The sequence below is a fragment of the Oryctolagus cuniculus genome, chromosome 8, assembly GCF_964237555.1.
Source record: "Oryctolagus cuniculus chromosome 8, mOryCun1.1, whole genome shotgun sequence".
Taxonomy (NCBI): Eukaryota; Metazoa; Chordata; class Mammalia; order Lagomorpha; family Leporidae; genus Oryctolagus; species Oryctolagus cuniculus.
Window position 1 is genome coordinate 54493327 of NC_091439.1, and position 17533 is coordinate 54510859.

General features: G+C 40.6%; 1 protein-coding gene across 1 annotated transcript in view; it reads right to left on the reverse strand.

Moving 5' to 3' along the window:
• The window catches only part of ENPEP (glutamyl aminopeptidase), an 86987-nt gene that overhangs the window by 18016 nt on the left and 51438 nt on the right, over positions 1 to 17533 (reverse strand). Inside the window, exons 9-11 of the mRNA XM_002717183.5 lie at positions 16304 to 16369; positions 16028 to 16179; positions 4667 to 4746 (exon numbers count right to left, since the gene is read on the reverse strand). Coding sequence (XP_002717229.2) covers positions 4667 to 4746; positions 16028 to 16179; positions 16304 to 16369 — 298 coding nt within the window. The remainder of the gene's footprint in view (positions 1 to 4666; positions 4747 to 16027; positions 16180 to 16303; positions 16370 to 17533) is intronic.

The window sequence follows — 17533 nt, forward strand, 5'->3', positions numbered from 1 at the left end:
CCCCTTGTGGTGTGGTAGTAGCGTATGATTGAGCCTTGCCCACAAAACAAGGGCAGAAGTAATGTCTACACTTCCTGATTCTGCCCAGATGCAAAAGTTCAAGCAAGGGATTCCAGTATCTCCAAGAGGTGTTGAGACCCCAACAGGGAAGAAGACAGGGTTTCTAAGTCACTACTTGATGGAGAACTATTATAGGATGGATGGCAGGTCAAGAATACCTCCTTTGGACTATTCCATGAACAAGAAACATTTATGGCATCAAGCTACTGTTGACAGTTTCTAACTGCAACAATTAGACTCACTTACCTAACACAATATATCACATTATCACAGATTGATGACATCTGTAAAATAATTGATCCACCTGAACTCTCCTCTAATCCTTACTAGGTAAACTTTCTTTCTGGGAAGAGATACCTTATTGGCTGACATGAGTATTCTGGTTCACAAGGCCAGTATGTTTTATCTGTGTAAATTAACAAATTAGCATTCTTGGTTAATCTCTTGCATGTTTGGTTTAGGTGAATAAATCTTCCAAGACTTCACTGACCAGGGATGAACTCATGAATCAGCACAACTGAAGCCACCATCATCGAATCAAAGTTTGCACATTCCATGAGGCTTAGCTTGAAAAAAATAAAGTTCTCCCCTTGTTGTTTTCATATGCAAAAATCTATGTTCATCATTGTTTCTGTATTAAATATTTAAGTATGAAAGCCCTAATTGTTTAGTAGGTCTTATTTTTATGATAGTCAGAATTCGGGTGTTATCTAAACCATCCAGAATGCAGCCTCAAGCTTGGAAATTAAAATCGCCTTCACAAAGTTGGTACCATGCTGTAGGCCTTAGACCCTCTCCAGACCTTATCCTTCAGAGTCTACTTGAAAACACAATATTTTAATAAGATTGGTTATCTGATATTGTGTGACAACCTTTGATCTATCTAAATATTAGAAAGCAGAAAATCAAAGCCAAAGAAGGGGCATGATTTTGGCTTAGCAGTTAAGATGCTGTTTGGGATGCCCACATACCATATCAGAGTGCTGGGTCGTAGTCCCAGCTCTGCTCTCAATTCCAGCTTCCTGCTAATGCATACTGCTGGAAAGTAGCAAGAGTTGGCTCAAGTAGTTGGATCTTTGCCACCAACATAGGAGACCCAGATTGAGATCCCAGTCCTGGCTGTTGCAGGTATTTGGGGAAGCAAACCGAAGAATGGAAAAATATCTGTCTAAATCTGTTTCTGTATATTTCAAATAAATGTCTTTTTTTAAGTGCAAAAAGACGGTATGCTACTAAAGGTAGACTCATTGATAATAGCTAAAAATAGTAGGCAATACTAAACAGAGGCAGAGTAAAACACACAGAGGCAACTTCTGAAAGTATAGCAGTCTGGGGCAAACAAGCCTTCATTAAGCAAAGAATTAGTAAGATCTTAAGATGCACATAGCATCTTATTGGTAATAGGGCAGACAGGGGTAAGAAATATCCTTGTCTTCAAGATGCTCCCAATTTACTTGAAATGAGAGTGAAAGTGAGAGAGAGAGAAAGAGAGAAAATATGAAGTTTAAATAATGATTTTTGTTTAGAATATAAAGGTTAATACTTGGAATAAGGTTGATGAAACTGGCAGCATAAAATATATCATAAAAATGGGAAGAGAGATCCTTCAGGTCAAGTTGAAATAACCAGGACAGGGTTTGCGATAAAGATATTTTTTCTTCCTCTTAGGAAATTACATGCTGTTGTTTTTTTAATGCTTAAAATATCATGTACAATACAAATTCAAATAAAAGACCTGGGAGGAATCACACTGTTGCTTGGGGGATTTCTAGCTGATGAATCATCATCAAAGAAACCAAGAGGAGGAGGCAGGACTGGTAACACGAGCCGGTTGCCCATTCAGTACACTCAGGACACATTAGTCATCTGCACTCTGGGCTGAGAGCTGGAGATGCCGTCAAACAGGAAACAGGAACCTACTGCATGGTCTAAAAATGGAGCAGGCACTTTGAAGTAGGAAGAGCTGTCTAGTTTGCTTCTGGCTAAGTGACCAGTCATGATTCTGAAGTTTCAGATAGAGGTAGATTTGTTACCCTATCATGCATTCATTCAATAGACAATTATGAGGTGCCTGCTGGGGATGTGGAACAACAATAAGCCCCACTTCCTCAAGTGGTAAGTATTCTGTGGGGAGAGGAGACGCAGCTAAGTCAACAGTTTCAGAGGGATAGAGAGCTGCGAGCTCGCTGCTCTGTCACGTTCACACTCGCACTCTGTCCAGAGCACGCATCCCTCTGCACTTGCTCAGTCTCATCACCCATTTACACTCTACCTTTAGCTCCTGAATTCTTGGCCCAGATTTTTGGTTTTCTTTAGTAACTTTCCTTGGGCCTTCACATCTGGGCTAGTGCTCCCGGGAGTGCCCTTGGCCATCTGTATTACTGTCCCAGGTACTTATGACGGTGTTATATCTGCCTACTGACCCATCCCTAGATAATAATCTACAGGAGGGTGAGGATTGTGCTTTGTGTTTTATTTTTCTTCAGTACTATCTTCAGGCCCACTTCCTGTGTCTGACATGTGAGTTAGTTTAAAAAAAATTATTTAAAATAATTAACTCATTAAGGATCAAATTAATTATCCAAAATGCTCCACCTAACAAGTCCATGATTAGAACAATACTTATTGTGAACTCTTGAAATTTATTTCACAAGGTATTTGACTAAATTCTAGCTATAAGAAAAATTGACTTGTACAGAAACTTCATTTCATGAAAATATTGGGTAAATTGTGTTAAGGTAGATGAATTATTCATGTTTTTAAATTTGTAAACAGAAAATCCAGCAGCTCCTGAGACATTCTTCGAACCCTCAGCTAACCACAGTGATCAGTGGGGAAAAACATGTTGCAATAGTTAAACTAAATGCACTGAAAACTCCCACTGGAATCCTGACCTGCTCATTATGCCTTTTTGTCAGTGTTGTTAGACATTTTTAAATGTCTTTTTTCTGTCTTCTCCAATTTCCTTTGGCAAATGTGTTTATGAGTAAGAAAATGATCAGCAGACAACCACAAAGGAAAAATCTTGGTACTCAAACACAACATAAACACATGTAGAATCTGAGGATTTTGGAACAATTCAGGAGAATTGTTTGCTGTTTTGTTACAATAACTGTTGGCATAAGTGATCAACAGGAAGTTTTATTTTAATAGCAATCCTGTCAAGAAGAGCTCCAGACAGGAATCCCAACTCCATAATAGCAAAACTGGCAGAGTTTATAGTAAAATAAAATTTAAAAAAATCACAAAAGAAAATCCAAAGGTGAAAAAACCCTGTTGAATCCATAGAAAAATTTTCACACAAATGCTTATAGATACATAATGGAATAAAAGTGGAGATGATCCAAATGGATAAACAAAAGATGTTCTATACACATAGTGGGGTATAATTTTGCAATAAAAGGGATTAAGTACTGATAATGCTCTAACATGGATGAAATTTGAAAACATGCTAATCAAAAAGGCAGTCATACAATACTATATATATATATCATTTCATTTATAATATAAATGTCCAGAATAGACAAACCTATAGAGGCATAGAGTAGACTGATTAGTGGTTGCTTAGGGCTGGGGTGTGGGAATGAGCTAAAGAGTATGAGATTTTTTTCCTGAGGCGGTGAAATGCTCTATTATTGTCTGTGGCGATAATTTGACATGTCGGTGAATTTACTAAGAATCATCAGATTGTATACTTTCTGGGTTAATTGCATGGCATGTGAATTAAATCTCAATAATGCAGTTTTGAAAAAGCAATCTACTGGAATCAGGATAAAAATTTACTTGCCAGGAGAAATCCTATCAAATTATTATTACAGAACATTTTGCAGGAGTAAATATAAGTAAAGGCCATGTGATCTGCTTTATTCTTAAGAAACCTTGGGTGAGATTCCCCACCAAGTAGTGCTCAGAAACCAAGTCGTCATGGGATTTAGAGAAGAAGTCTAGGTTGTCTTAAATAATAAACAGCTTCAAAACAAAAAAAATAAATAAATAAAACAAGTATAACAGTAAAAGCATAAATAGCAAAATTCTTAATGGAATTGGTGTTAACATCTGTCTTGTTGATTATTTTTTCAATAACCTGGAGGTCCTTTTTATTTTTTACACAACTCCAAGATTTCTCAGATAAGGAAAAGACAAACGAATGGAGATGAAATAAAGAAACTTATTTCAAGAAAGTGATTGGTCTGATTTAATGAGAGCATTAAAAAAAAAAAACTCAGGCCTGTCACATAGCAATTTAATAAATTCAGTGAATTACTTATCTGATAAAAAGTAAAAAAAAAAAAAGAAAGGAAAGAAAGGAAGGAAGAGGAGGAGGGAGAGGGAAAGGAGCACTTTAATCTTCTGATGGTTGTGTGTCGATCCTTCTTGCCATATGGGCATTTATTATTGTGTGAGTCATAGTAAATCATTAGACAAAATATCTCAAGGTAGAAAAGTTCTCATTGTAGATGAAGATTTGGAATCATCAAGAAATTATTTAATAGATGCTTTTAGCTGAAATTTACATAAGTTCCAGCTTTATTATTGCTTCTTTAAACTTATATTAGTTTAATGTAGATCAATTCAAAGAAGAAATAAATCAATTGATAATATTTACCTCCACTTTCTGATCTATTGTAGACTATAATACTTGATTCATTGTTCTCAGTCCATTTAACAGGAATATTCCATGTGTAACTAAAATTTGTAAAAGAGCAGAGTTTAACTTACATTGCTAAAAGATGAAAAATCCAAAATATAAAAAACAATAGAAAAGCACATATTCCTTATAACTTATAATTCAGTGGATGATATACAATTCATACAGTTAATACAACACTCTGTAGTGATGAAGACAGGTTGTGTAACTGCCCTCAATTTCTATAAATCTACGAAAAGTAACCACTTTTATCATAGCATTAGCTAAGGATGAAGAGGATTATTTCAATAAAATGCTTTGAGGCTTTGGAATAAAGATAGTGCATAAATTGCATAGACAAAACATTAAAATACAATAATGAACATTCACACACAGATGCACACATACTCTAATGTTGTTTCTCTCAAGGAATAGAAAAGATTTTAAGAATTCCAAAGACAACCTGGAAAACTGGGAAGAAAATGACCCTGTTACAAATTACATGGCAATTCTACCACCACCACCATCCCCCAGAGCATCTTGTGCTCTTCTCTAAATACCTCTTATTTGCCATCTTCTGAGAAGCAGGGTGCTACAAAGGAAAGACCATCAGATAAACATGTTGGGGTTTACAGTTGTTCTGTTTGGCTGCTTAGAATTTCCCACAGAGCAGGGGTGGGGCAGTTAACTTGGCAATTTGATATAATATTTACTTAACATTTTAGTCTCAAAATCTCATAAAGGAGATCTTAAATGTCTTTTTGAAAGTTTGTTCTCCCATCATCTCATATATCAGAACATGCAGGTGTTATAGAGGGAAGATGAATTGTATACTGGTGACTGGTTTGGTTTCAACACAAAGTGGTTTTATCTGTTGACATGCAATCCTCTAACAGAGAATTAGGGTTGACATTTTTCCTTTTCAAGATGTAATAAAATTTGTGTCATCGAGGAGAATATATTTTTGCTATCTACATGAAAGAAGTAATCCTTTGTTTTATAACTATTGAAGTACCTTACTGGATAGAGGTTTTTCTCATTCCTTTGGAGTATTTTATTGCAGTGGGATGTTTTTGGCTATAAGTTTCATAAAACCAAAATCGTTTCTTGGGCCCTGCAGCAGACATTGCTGGTGCTTCACCCTTATCTCTTGAATCCCTTTATCATCTGTGTATATCCACATCCTAGTGCGCTTTGCTCCCAATGACCAACACCCAGGTATCTCTGTCAAAGGCTGCTTTCAAGCTCCCCAGGCAAGTAAAGCTGGAAGATCTCAAGAATTTACATTCTCTGGAAGTGGCCATTAGCAAAGACTGATGGTGTGAGAATTGTTCTTGATCGGTCCCTCAAGATCACTCTGAAGCATGATCTGCACCAGCTCCAAGAGTTCCCTTCAGGACGGAGCCCAAATTACCCCGCCACATCTGCTTCACACAGTCCCTTCTCTGGGCTTTCTTCCTACCTGGTCCCACTCCCACTCCCCTGCCATTCTTCCTAGAACCACTTCCCTGGGAGCCACTTGCACTTGGTTGAATACCTCGGAGTCTGCTTTTAGGGAGGTGAACTTGAGAACTCTTACAACTTCTCAAATGATGGACAAAATAGGATTAAAAGAAGCCTCCACATTTCACCAATAGAGTTCATTTTTTCAATGTCCTGATGATTAAGGGCTTCCATGTAGAATAAGATTTCATTTTCCTGATCTTTCTCCATTACTAACCTGTCTGAAACAACAGAGTAGGCAGTGTCTAGATGAGCTACATGCATGGTCAAGATTTCCTACCTTGCTCCTTCGCAAACATGGTTTCTGGGACTACAGCATGCCTAAACGTGGGCAGAAGCTCTACTTCTAAGTCATGTACAGAAATCCTGCCCCAAAGTCTTTGAGACAGTCTCACAAGACGAAAATGATAGCAGGTTAAGATGTCACTTCTATAGATTTTGAGTCATAGGATTAACCTAATCTTAGTCAAGTATCATTTTGGGGAATATAAAATGTCAAGAAATATAAATTACATAAGTGAAATCATAGAATCTCCTGTATGTTATCTAAAATGTAGGAGTATCAAATTCATTTTTTAAAGGTAAAATTCACTATCAAACAGTCTCTAGCAGTATTAAATACAACCAATCTATTTTCTCTCAGGAAACTGGCTTTGAAGGCACCATGACAATTCTCCTACTTCCTTTCTCCTTCCTGTGTGCACTGAGTGGATGGTCAAAGCCATGCAAGTTTGCTTGATAGAGAAAGATTCCTGATGAAGATATCCATTTGGCCCATTTCTAAGAGATGGATGAGGTCTTAGTTAAAAATAACAACTTATGCATGAGTGGGCCGTTTGAATTATAAAAAGACTCTGGTCAGTGAGATTTCCCAACTCTTAGATTATTCAAACAGTAAGAAATATTTAGAGCAGGTCATTCAACTCATAGCACAACCTCATTGACCATGATGGCTACCAAATGGGAATATACTTGAACAGACAACAGATGAGCATGAGGGCTGGGAAAGGACTACTTCCTTTCTGGATGCATGAGGCTTTATTTTAATCACATTTTTTTTTTCAAAGCAGAAAACAAGGATCACTTTTGCTGCAGTGTGGATTTCCCTTATTTATTCAAGAGCTACCACTGACTTAACAAATGTTCTCAGCAGTGAAGAATATATCTTCCAATTTTCTTCCTAGGCACTTGTCATTTTTATATATATATAAATGGGACTAGTATATTGACTTTATGACAAATGATCAGAAGAATTCTGTCTCTATGCATCTAAATAAAATGAAAATGGTACCTGAAAGTGAAAAAGTGTAAATATCAGTGTAGTTCTATGTACTATTTCTTGGTGAATAAAATTTAAAGATTTTTGCCATGATAAGTGATTTTATACCAGAAGATATATTAAGTTCCCATGGCAATAAAATTTTCTGTGTGGAGAGGAATTCACAACCAAGGAATAGTTAGAAAACCCAGTCCATGGACTCAAAACCAGTGCTAATGGCTTTGATTTCATAAATCAGTCAGGCAGGGACACTTACTAGGAAATTTCCCCACAGACTTCTATTCCCCAAGAGAGATTTTTAAAAAAGTTTTAACAATATCCAAAGGCTCTAAAAGCATTGATTATGGCCAATCTAATTTACTAGAATATAAAACAGTTACTATGAAAAGAATAGTGGATAGCTGTTGCCACACTGATTACAAAAATTACTGCAATGGCTTTTGTAACTGAATCATCACCTGAAAAAAAAATCTACATTTCAATTCATTCATCATGAAGACACTCTGCCTATAGCTACTTCAGATCATCCAAGGCACACAAAGTGTCCTTTGTTCAGGCGTGAACTATTACTTTTCAGAACTTGCATTATAGCAAGGTACCCAGTTTTTCCAAACTGCATTTACTGTGAGGGCTCTGAGAACCCGAGGTTTCTAGGAGAGGCCCATAGTGAGCCCCACAAGCTGAGCACAGCGGGTGTTCTCCATGCCTCACCAGTTCAGGTGCCAGCTGTCTTCTAGAAAGTAGCTCATTCAATAATCCTGAGGGCTCTTCATTCTCTGCTGCCTTGCATGCGGAAGTGCTTCGTCTGCTTCCACTTTGGGGAGCACCTAAATGTGTTGCTAATGTGACTTAATTCCCCAAGCCCGGAACTGTAACCTGGAAGACAGGCTCTGTCACCCAACTCATGCAGCACGCATCCTGGGATGGTCTGCACAGATCTGGCAGCTCTCTGGACCTACGCCTGACCACGACTGTGAAAGAGACCAGCAAGCACTTCAGAGCAGATTGTTCTTAGTAAATTCTCCTGATTCAATTCTCTGCAGGTTGCGTACTCTTAAAAATGTTAGCTCCATTGAAGTCATTGGAACCTCTGCCATAGCCCTCCAGCCCAAGGCCATGTCAGCCTGTCAGCTCCATCAACTCTCACATGGGTCTCCTCCCTGCTTCCACACTTGTCCCCACTGAGAGGGGGCACTTTAAACGATGTAAGCATGATGCTACTATTTCTATCTTTAAAATCCTTCCAGCATCTGGCCCAGCTTTTCAGACAGAGTGCTTGGCTTCAAGTCCCAGCTCTGCTCCTGATTCCAACTTCTCTTCCAACCGTGTAAGGGACCTGAACGGAGTTCCCAGCTCCTGGCTTCAACCTGGCCCTATCTTGGCTATTGTGGGTATTTGGAGAGTAAAACAGTGGAAGGGAGATCTCTCTCTTCCTTTTTTTTTTTTTTTTTTTTAAATTTATTTGACAGGTAGAGTTAGACAGTGAGAGAGAGAGACAGAGAGAAAGGTCTTCCTTCCATTGGTTCACCTTCAGAATGGCCGTTATGGCTGGAGCTGCGCTGATCGGAAGCCAGGAGCCAGGTGCTTCTCCTGGTCTCCCATGCGGGTGCAGGGCCCAAGCACTTGGGCCATCCTCCATTGCACTCCCCGGCCACAGCAGAGAGCTGGACTGGAAGAGGAACAACCGGGACTAGAACCCGGCGCCCATATGGAATGCGGGCATCGCAGGCGGAGGATTAATTAAGTGAGCCAAGCGCTGGCCCTGATCTCTCTCTTCCTAAAAATTACTAAATAAAATAAATACACAGATCAAATTCTTCAATTTGGACTCTACCATCCAAAATTTTGAGCACAGTCTGCATGCCTGGTTCCTTTCTTGCCCTCCACCTTCATCTCTCACTACTTTACCTAGTCACTCTCTGCTGTTAATTTCTTGGATTCCAGCTGCCTGCCTTCAGATCAAGGCCCCATTTTAAAGAAGTTACTTAATAACTCTCTGCCTCAATTTCTTCATGTGTTATAATAAAATATATCCAAAGTTCTTTTTTTTTTAATTTTTTGACAGGCAGAGTGGACAGTGAGAGAGAGAGACAGAGAGAGAAAGGTCTTCCTTTTGCCGTTGGTTCACCCTCCAATGGCCGCCTCAGCCGGCGCACTGCGGCCGGCGCACCGCGCTGATCCGATGGCAGGAGCCAGGAGCCAGGTGCTTCTCCTGGTCTCCCATGGGGTGCAGGGCCCAAGCACTTGGGCCATCCTCCTCTGCACTCCCGGGCCACAGCAGAGAGCTGGCCTGGAAGAGGGGCAACCGGGACAGAATCCGGCACCCCGACCGGGACTACAACCCGGTGTGCCGGTGCCGCAGGCGGAGGATTAGCCTATTGAGCCGCGGCGCCGGCCCCAAAGTTCTTAAAATAGTGCCAGTCACTTAGCCTGTGCCCAGTAAGGGTCACCTATTATATGCACATGGCTCCTGTTTAACATTGAGGCCTTCATACATGTTGTAGTTTACTTTTTTTTTTTAAAGATTTATTTATTTGAGAGGTAGAGCTATAGACAGAGAGAGGGAGAGACAGAGAGAAAGGTCTTTCATCTGCTGATTCACTCCCCAAATGGCCACAATGGCTGGAATTGAGCCAATCCAAAGCCAGGAGCCAGGGGCTTCTGCCAGTTCTGCCACACAGGTGCCATCTTCCACTGTTTTTCCAGGCTGCAGCAGAGAGCTGGATCAGAAGAGGAGCAGGTGAGATACGAACCAGTTTCCATATGGGATGCTGGCACTGCAGGGGGAAACTTAGCCCACTGTGCTGCAGCACTGGTCCTGAAATTTATGTTTTAAACATCACATGGTCTCTGCCCCCACACCAACTTGCTCACCCTGAATATCATATCCTTAGAAAAGAAAGTCTTCTGTGACCCTCCCTATCCCACCACACTTCCTGCCCCTGCTCAGAACTAATTCAATCTCAGTAAGTCAGGGATACAAATGACAGGAGAGCATAATTCCTACAAAACTTTCTGAATGGAAGATTGTTTCACAAGAGAATTATTCATTTTAATATTGAAACCACGGAGCAAGTGCTGTGGCACAGTGGGTTAATCTGCCATCTGCACTGCCAGCATCCCATATGGGAATTGGCTCAAATCCTGGTTGCTCCACTTCCAATCCAGCTCCCTGATAATGAGCCTGGGAAAGCAGCAGCAGATGGTCCAACTGCTTTGGCTCATGTACCCACACGAGAAATCTGGAAGAAACTCCTGGCTCCTAGCTTCAGCCTGGTGGATTGTGGGGAGCAACTCAGACTAGACTAAGTTACTGGAATTAAGACTTATTCTATGCATCTGCTCTCCCACAATATGGCGCTGGGAGAGGAGTAAACAGCTTTTACACAGCTGCCTCCAGTTCGACCAATAACCTGCAGGAGCTGATCCTGCTCCTGATTGGAGGAGAGCAGCGTACTCGGCGTGTGGGTAGCAGAGTTGGGATTGGTGGAAGAGGACTATAAAGGAGGAGAGAGACAACATGCACCAGGAACATCTAAGGGGAACATCCGGATAACATCTGAGCAGCCCCCGAGAGAGCCGGCCGGCGGTGTGCCGCTCCCCCGCGGAAGTGGGGAAAGTGGCAGGGGGAGCCGCCCTTCCACGGAGGTGGAAGGATCGTCAGCCAACCCGGGAAGGACCAGCAGCAAACCCGGGAAGGGCCGAGCAGACAAAAGAACAGCGCAGGGTCCTGTGTCGTTCCTCCGTGAAGAGGGGGAGCGACAGTGGATGTTGTGGCCATTTGGGGAGTGAACAGCAGATGGAGGATTGATCTCTCTCTCTCTCTCTCTGTCTCTCCTCCTCTTTTTGTAATTCTGATTTTTAAATAAATTAATAAATATTTTAAAAAATATTGAAAACCACCAATATTAAGGTTGGCCAAGAACATAATATAATAATAATAATAATAATAATAATAATGGAAACAGTTTCTAGTTATTAAATATATTCTGAACCACTTTCTTCATACCCTATAATTCTCCTTCTTCATGGTGTTCTCATTGCTGTGGAATAATTGATCAGGTGATCATTAATGTATGTGACTGTGAAATTAAGTCAAGAAAGTCATTAAGAAAGAGATAAGGACAACAAATGGCCTCTTCAGTGAGAATCAGACAGTGGGATTAGAGAACACCAGAGTACAGATGGGTACAGAATTCTCTCTGTTCAAATTAAGTACTAAAGAGTTGAAATAATGGACAATGGAATTGGGTATACATGAAACTGGATCAATGTCCAGGGACCAGTGACATTCTCTGTCTCCTCCTTTAGTCAGGATTCACTGTAGGAGGGCTAGGCTGTGTACACTGGGCTGGGATGATGCCTCCAGAGTGGTGCATCCAGGCTCCTGGGGCAGCCCCAAGACTGGGGTCCATGAGATTCTTATTTTGTTCCTTTCAGTTGGGGTGGGGCTGGCACCCCAGAAATACATGCAAAAAATAGCTATTCAGTTATGCAGAAATGCTGGAAGTATTAAAACTTTTGTAAAGGTGTATCCATACAAGTATGGTAAGTTTTGAGATCATCAATTGTATTGCACATGCTTTGTCAGTTTTTATAATATTTGATAGATTTTTAAAAATCCAACAACTTAGAGAAAATGACATGTTGACTTTGTTTTTTTTTTTTATATTGTTGCATTTATTTATTTCAGAGACAGAGACAGATGGAGATCCCCCTCATCTACTGGTTCACTTTCAAAGGACTGCAGCAGCCCGAACTGGGCCAGGCTGAAGCCAGGAGCCTAGACATCAATCTAGGCCTTCCACGGAGTGGGAGGGACCAAAGTGTCTGAGCCATCACCACTGCCTCCCAGGCTGTGCATTAGCAGCAAGTTGGATTCAAGTGCTTGACGCACGCATTGAACAGGTGCTCTGAAATCGGATATAGATGTCCCACCTGGCATAACCATCAGGCCAAACACTTGTACTGGATTTGTAATGTTAATTGAAATGCTTAGAAAATGTTAACTCAATAGCCAGGTTTTAATGTCTAGAAAAATTTTGTTTGTAGAGTTAGGGGTTTGATTTTAATATACTGTTTAGGGAAATTTTATTAAGTATACAAGTTCCTTACAAATGATACATGCAAGAAAATTTAAGTTTCTAAATGCTATTTTGCATGCTCAGGAGAAGTTAATTTGTGGATAAACTAATCACTAACCAACGTTAGAAAAGCTGATGCTGGAAAGCCACCGAGTCTTTTCCACCTTTCTCACTGCTCTCTCAGGAATCTTTTAAAGGCTTCTGGTTTTAGTTCTGCAGTCCACTGATAATTCTAAATGCCTCTTGTTTTTGAGAAGCAAAGACAGGCAAAGCAAGAGTTTGCATCTGCTGATTTACTCCCCAAATGCACACAAAGGTTCGGACTGAGCTAAGGCCAAAGCCAGGAGCTAGGAACTCAATCCATGTCTCTGATGTGGGTGGCCATTTCTTTTCTTCCTGGAGATCACCCACCAGAATCCCAGCTATTCAGCGCTTACAGCTACTCATGGTATACCAGGTGCATTTCTTTTCACATCTTTCCAAGGATGGAGACCTTGTTTCCTGGATGCTGTCTTCCTGTTTTTAAATTTATTTATACCCTCCTTTTTCCACCTTTCTCCCTTTAACCTGAATTCAGCCGTAAGTAACTTTCTAAGAAATGTATGTGGAAAGGGTTTTTTGGGGCTGTATGTCTGAAAGTCTTTATTGTACTTTCCTACTTGGTTTAGTTTGAATGGGTAAAGAATTCTAAGTTGAAAATATTTGGGGTGGGGTTGTGAGTGTTTGGCATAGTGATTAAGACATCTGCATCCCACATTGGAGTGCATGGGTTGGAGACCCAACTAGCTCCCAATTCCAACTTCCTGGTAATGTGCTCCTGGAAAGGTTATCAGTCAATGGCTCAATTAGTTGGGTCTCTGCCACCCATGTGGGAAACATGAATTGAGTTTCTGCCTCCTGGTTTGGGGCTGTCCTAGCCCTGGCTATTGCAGGCATTTGGAGAGTGAACCCACTTGATGGGTGCTCTCTGACTGTCTCCATGTCTCTGCCTTTTAAATTAAAATAATTATTAATTTTTTTTGACAGGCAGAGTGGACAGTGAGAGAGAGAGAGACAGAGAGAAAGGTCTTCCTTTACCGTTGGTTCACCCTCCAATGGCTGCTGTGGCCAGCGCACCGCGCTGATCTGAAGGCAGGAGCCAGGTGCTTCTCCTGGTCTCCCATGGGGTGCGGGGCCCAAGCACTTGGGCCATCCTCCACTGCACTCCCTGGCCACAGCAGAGAGCTGGCCTGGAAGAGGGGCAACCGGGACAGAATCCAGCGCCCCAACAGGAACTAGAACCCTGTGTGCTGGCACTGCTAGGCGGAGGATTAGCCTATTGAGCCACGGCGCCAGCCTTATTAATTAATTTTAAAGACACCCACCTGTTGAAAAATATTTATTAATTCAATATTCTGGAGGTTTTTTTTTTTTAATTCTCTTACATTCAGGGTTGCTGTGGATATGTCTAGTGCATGCTAACCTGTGTGTCTATATCCTGAATTTTCCTGAGGCTATAGCTAGGTATATTTTTGTGGGTTTTTTTTTTTCATTTTGTTCCATATGCTAAGTGTAGCTTTCTAATTGGAACCCTTGTTTCCTCTGTTACTCCTTAGATGTAATTTATCCCTCAAGTTTTTCTTTTTGAAGGATATTCTTAGTTTGATGCTATACTTGCCATAATTTTCTTTTCTTTCATATTTGCCAGTTGTACCTGTATTTCCCTACTTTTTAAAAATTTATTTGACAGATAGAGTTAGACAGTGTGAGAGAGAGAGACAGAGAGAAAGGTCTTCCTTCCATTGGTCCCCTATCTGCAGGGGACCAAGCACTTGGGCTATTCTCCACTGTCTTCCAGGGCCACAGCAGAGAGCTGGACTGGAAGAAGAGCAACTGGGATTAGAACCCAGCACCCATATGGGATGCCGGCGCTGTAGGCGGAGGATTAACCAAGTGAGCCCCAGCGTCAGCCCCTGCCCTACATTTTTTGAGAATTTCTCAAATTTATTTCTAGTTGGCTTATTAATTTTTTTGACAACCAAAGGTTTAGTCTTCTAGGGCTCTTTTTGTATTTTCAGTTGGTTTTTCCAAGACCTTCTGCTCTTAAGGAGTACAATTGCTTCTTTGATCTGAATATATTTCACAAACGTATTTTCTGTTTCCTCATTTATGCTTCTTACAGTTAGGGCTTTTCATTTGCTGACATAGCTTTTTATCCTTCCAGACTTTTCCATGTATCTTGTGATCCTCAATTGTCCCTTCATATTTAAGAAAACACCAGGGGTGAGCATTTGGCACAGCATCTAAGACACTCATGGGATGCCTGCATCCATATCAGAATGCTCAGCTTCAAGTCCTGCCTCTCTTTCTGACCCCAGCTTCCTGCTAATGCACACTGGGAGGTGACAGATGGTAGCTTAAGTACTTGGGTCTCTGCCACCCAAGTGGGAGATCTTATTTGAGTTCCAGCCCCCTGGTTTAGGCCTGGCCCAGCTCTGGCCGTTGTGGGCATCTGGGGAGTAAACAGCAGACAGATCTCTTTCTGAAGTCTCTTTGTCTCTTTCTGTCTTTCTATTTTTCTCTCTCTCTCTCACTATCTGTCTCAAGTCTTTCACATAAATTACAAAATAAATAAATGATAAATAAATCATTGTAAAAGGGATAAAACTAAAATGTTTACTCTTAATGGCTGGTATGCAATCTCTGTACCGTTGAAATGCTACATAGATTTTGGGAACAGGCTTCCCAGCTGAACAGCAAGTCTGATTGGGCACTCCATCCGTGCTTGAGGGTGCTGCCTACTTGTGCCATAAATGCCACATTGAGGATGACTTTACTGTGGGGGTCCTAACCAAAGGGAAACCCTTAGTTTAATTCCACTGTCTTCAACCATTTATTTAGGAATCAACTTCTCTAGATTTTTTGCCTGAAGTCCTGGGCAGATTTCTGAGACTTCTGTACGGAGAAAGGAATGGTAGTAGAAGGAGAGAAAGTGGGAGGGACATGCCCCACTGGCACAATTGTCCTGAATGTAGACTTCCAACTAGTTGCCCTATTCCAGGCTCGCTTCTCATCTTTGCCCTTCACTCTCATGCTGCACTGAGCCCTAAGCCTGTCCCATTAGTATTATTTGGCTACATCTTCTTCAGGTTGGCTGATTTCTGTCAATATTCCTTTCACTTTTCTTCTAGAATTCTATGATGCATATGGCCCCTTCTTTTTATTTCCTTGGTGCTTCCAGGCTTATTTCTTTTTGTGCTTCTATTTCTCTCTTCAGTGATACCCAAGGTAAACAGGACATAGGCATGTGTGTGTGCAGCTACCATATGGAACCTGGAGACCACTCAGCTATTTTTGAATCTTTTTGTTTCCATAAAGGTACTGTGCTTTTATACCGTCACCCATCAGTCATGTCCTCAAGAGTAGGATCTAAGTTAATGACCAGTATTTCTACTATATTTCTGTTTTCTTTTGAAATGCATCCTAGTGCCTTACCCAAGATCTGAAGGTGGCTGGGAAGGATCAGCTTTTGAGTCCAACAGAAAGCGCTTCTGTATGATGTTCCTCCCGTTGTTCACATTAAGCACAGGATAACCCATCTGTCTGGTCCAAGTGTCCATCACTTCTCCCACTGGAAGGTTACTTGCCTACAATTGAAAAAGAAGTAGAGATTGACTAATTAACAAGTAAGGGAAAATAAAAGAATAGGATAGTCAGATAAATGACGGATAAATCATTTGTAAGTCAGACAAAATAGTATTTCTTCCTTACCTCCTCCAGTGCTTTCCAAAAATCTGAAGTTTTTGCATTTTGAAAATGGAATCTTCTCAAGTAAATCTGAATGTGAAAGATTACAACCATTTTAGAAATAAAAGTTGGATTTTCTCATGCTTCCACAACATGAACTGAACCCCCACTCACAGCTACTCAGTTCAGCCCCTGCCTCCAAGCTAAAGCCAGCAAAGACAATATGTGAATGAATGGGAGAGCCATCTTCCAATAAACCATTATTCCAATAAACTATTATTGAGTCTCATCGGTTTTATATGTCATGAAATATTCTTCTTTTGATTTTTCCCAAACCACTGGAAAAGGTAGAAACTTTTTTGCATTCTTGGATCTTAAAACACAGACACTTGGGCCACATCTGATCTGTAGCTAGAGGTTTGCCCTCCTCTGTTCTATAGAAATGGATGAATAATCTTTTGAATAATGAGATGATGGATGAGATGGATGAGTTGATGGATGAACTGGGAAACTATTTACCCTACAGAACAAAGGCTTTACTCTCAAATATTTTAAAAATATGAAACTTTCAAATAGAAGGCTCCCACTTTGGGAAATTCTGTTCACAACACCTCTCTCAACACTAGGGTTTTCAGATATGGTGTAATAAATCCTCAGGGGGACTTTATGTCTGCTAATCCTGTAACTGGATGCTACCTGAGGTTTCCAGGAACCTTCCAAAGTTCTTATTGTCTCACTCTTGTTACTTTCTAGAATTGTTCCATTTAAAACATGGAAGCTTTGAATAGAAATACTTGTAGAACCTTCACAAGTGTTCTTACTGGTTAACTTTGAACATATCATTTTTAGTCTGAGTTGCTATAATTTTCCATCCAAGTCATGTTATCTTCTAAATTCCTTTTCTTTTCAGGCACACAGTATTAGCGAGAACAATATTTACTCCAACAATAGCCACTCCAAGAGACTTGGAGCAGGGCTGAGGCTAACTTGGAATGTTGTCTCCATATTTGTTCTTTTGATTAATTCACTTCTTAACACTACCACCAGAGGGCAGGCAAAGGAAGGCAGAAACAGCAAATACCGTTCTCTGTGTCAGTTTTAGGTAAGCAATCCAGAGGGTCCTTGTGTCATTTACTGTAGCTTGATAAAATACTTGGACATAGTATAGTAATAATTATCATCATGTGTTAATGAAAAATTTTTATGGAATAGTATCATCTTAAAATTAATGTGGCAGAGATTATCTTACAATGA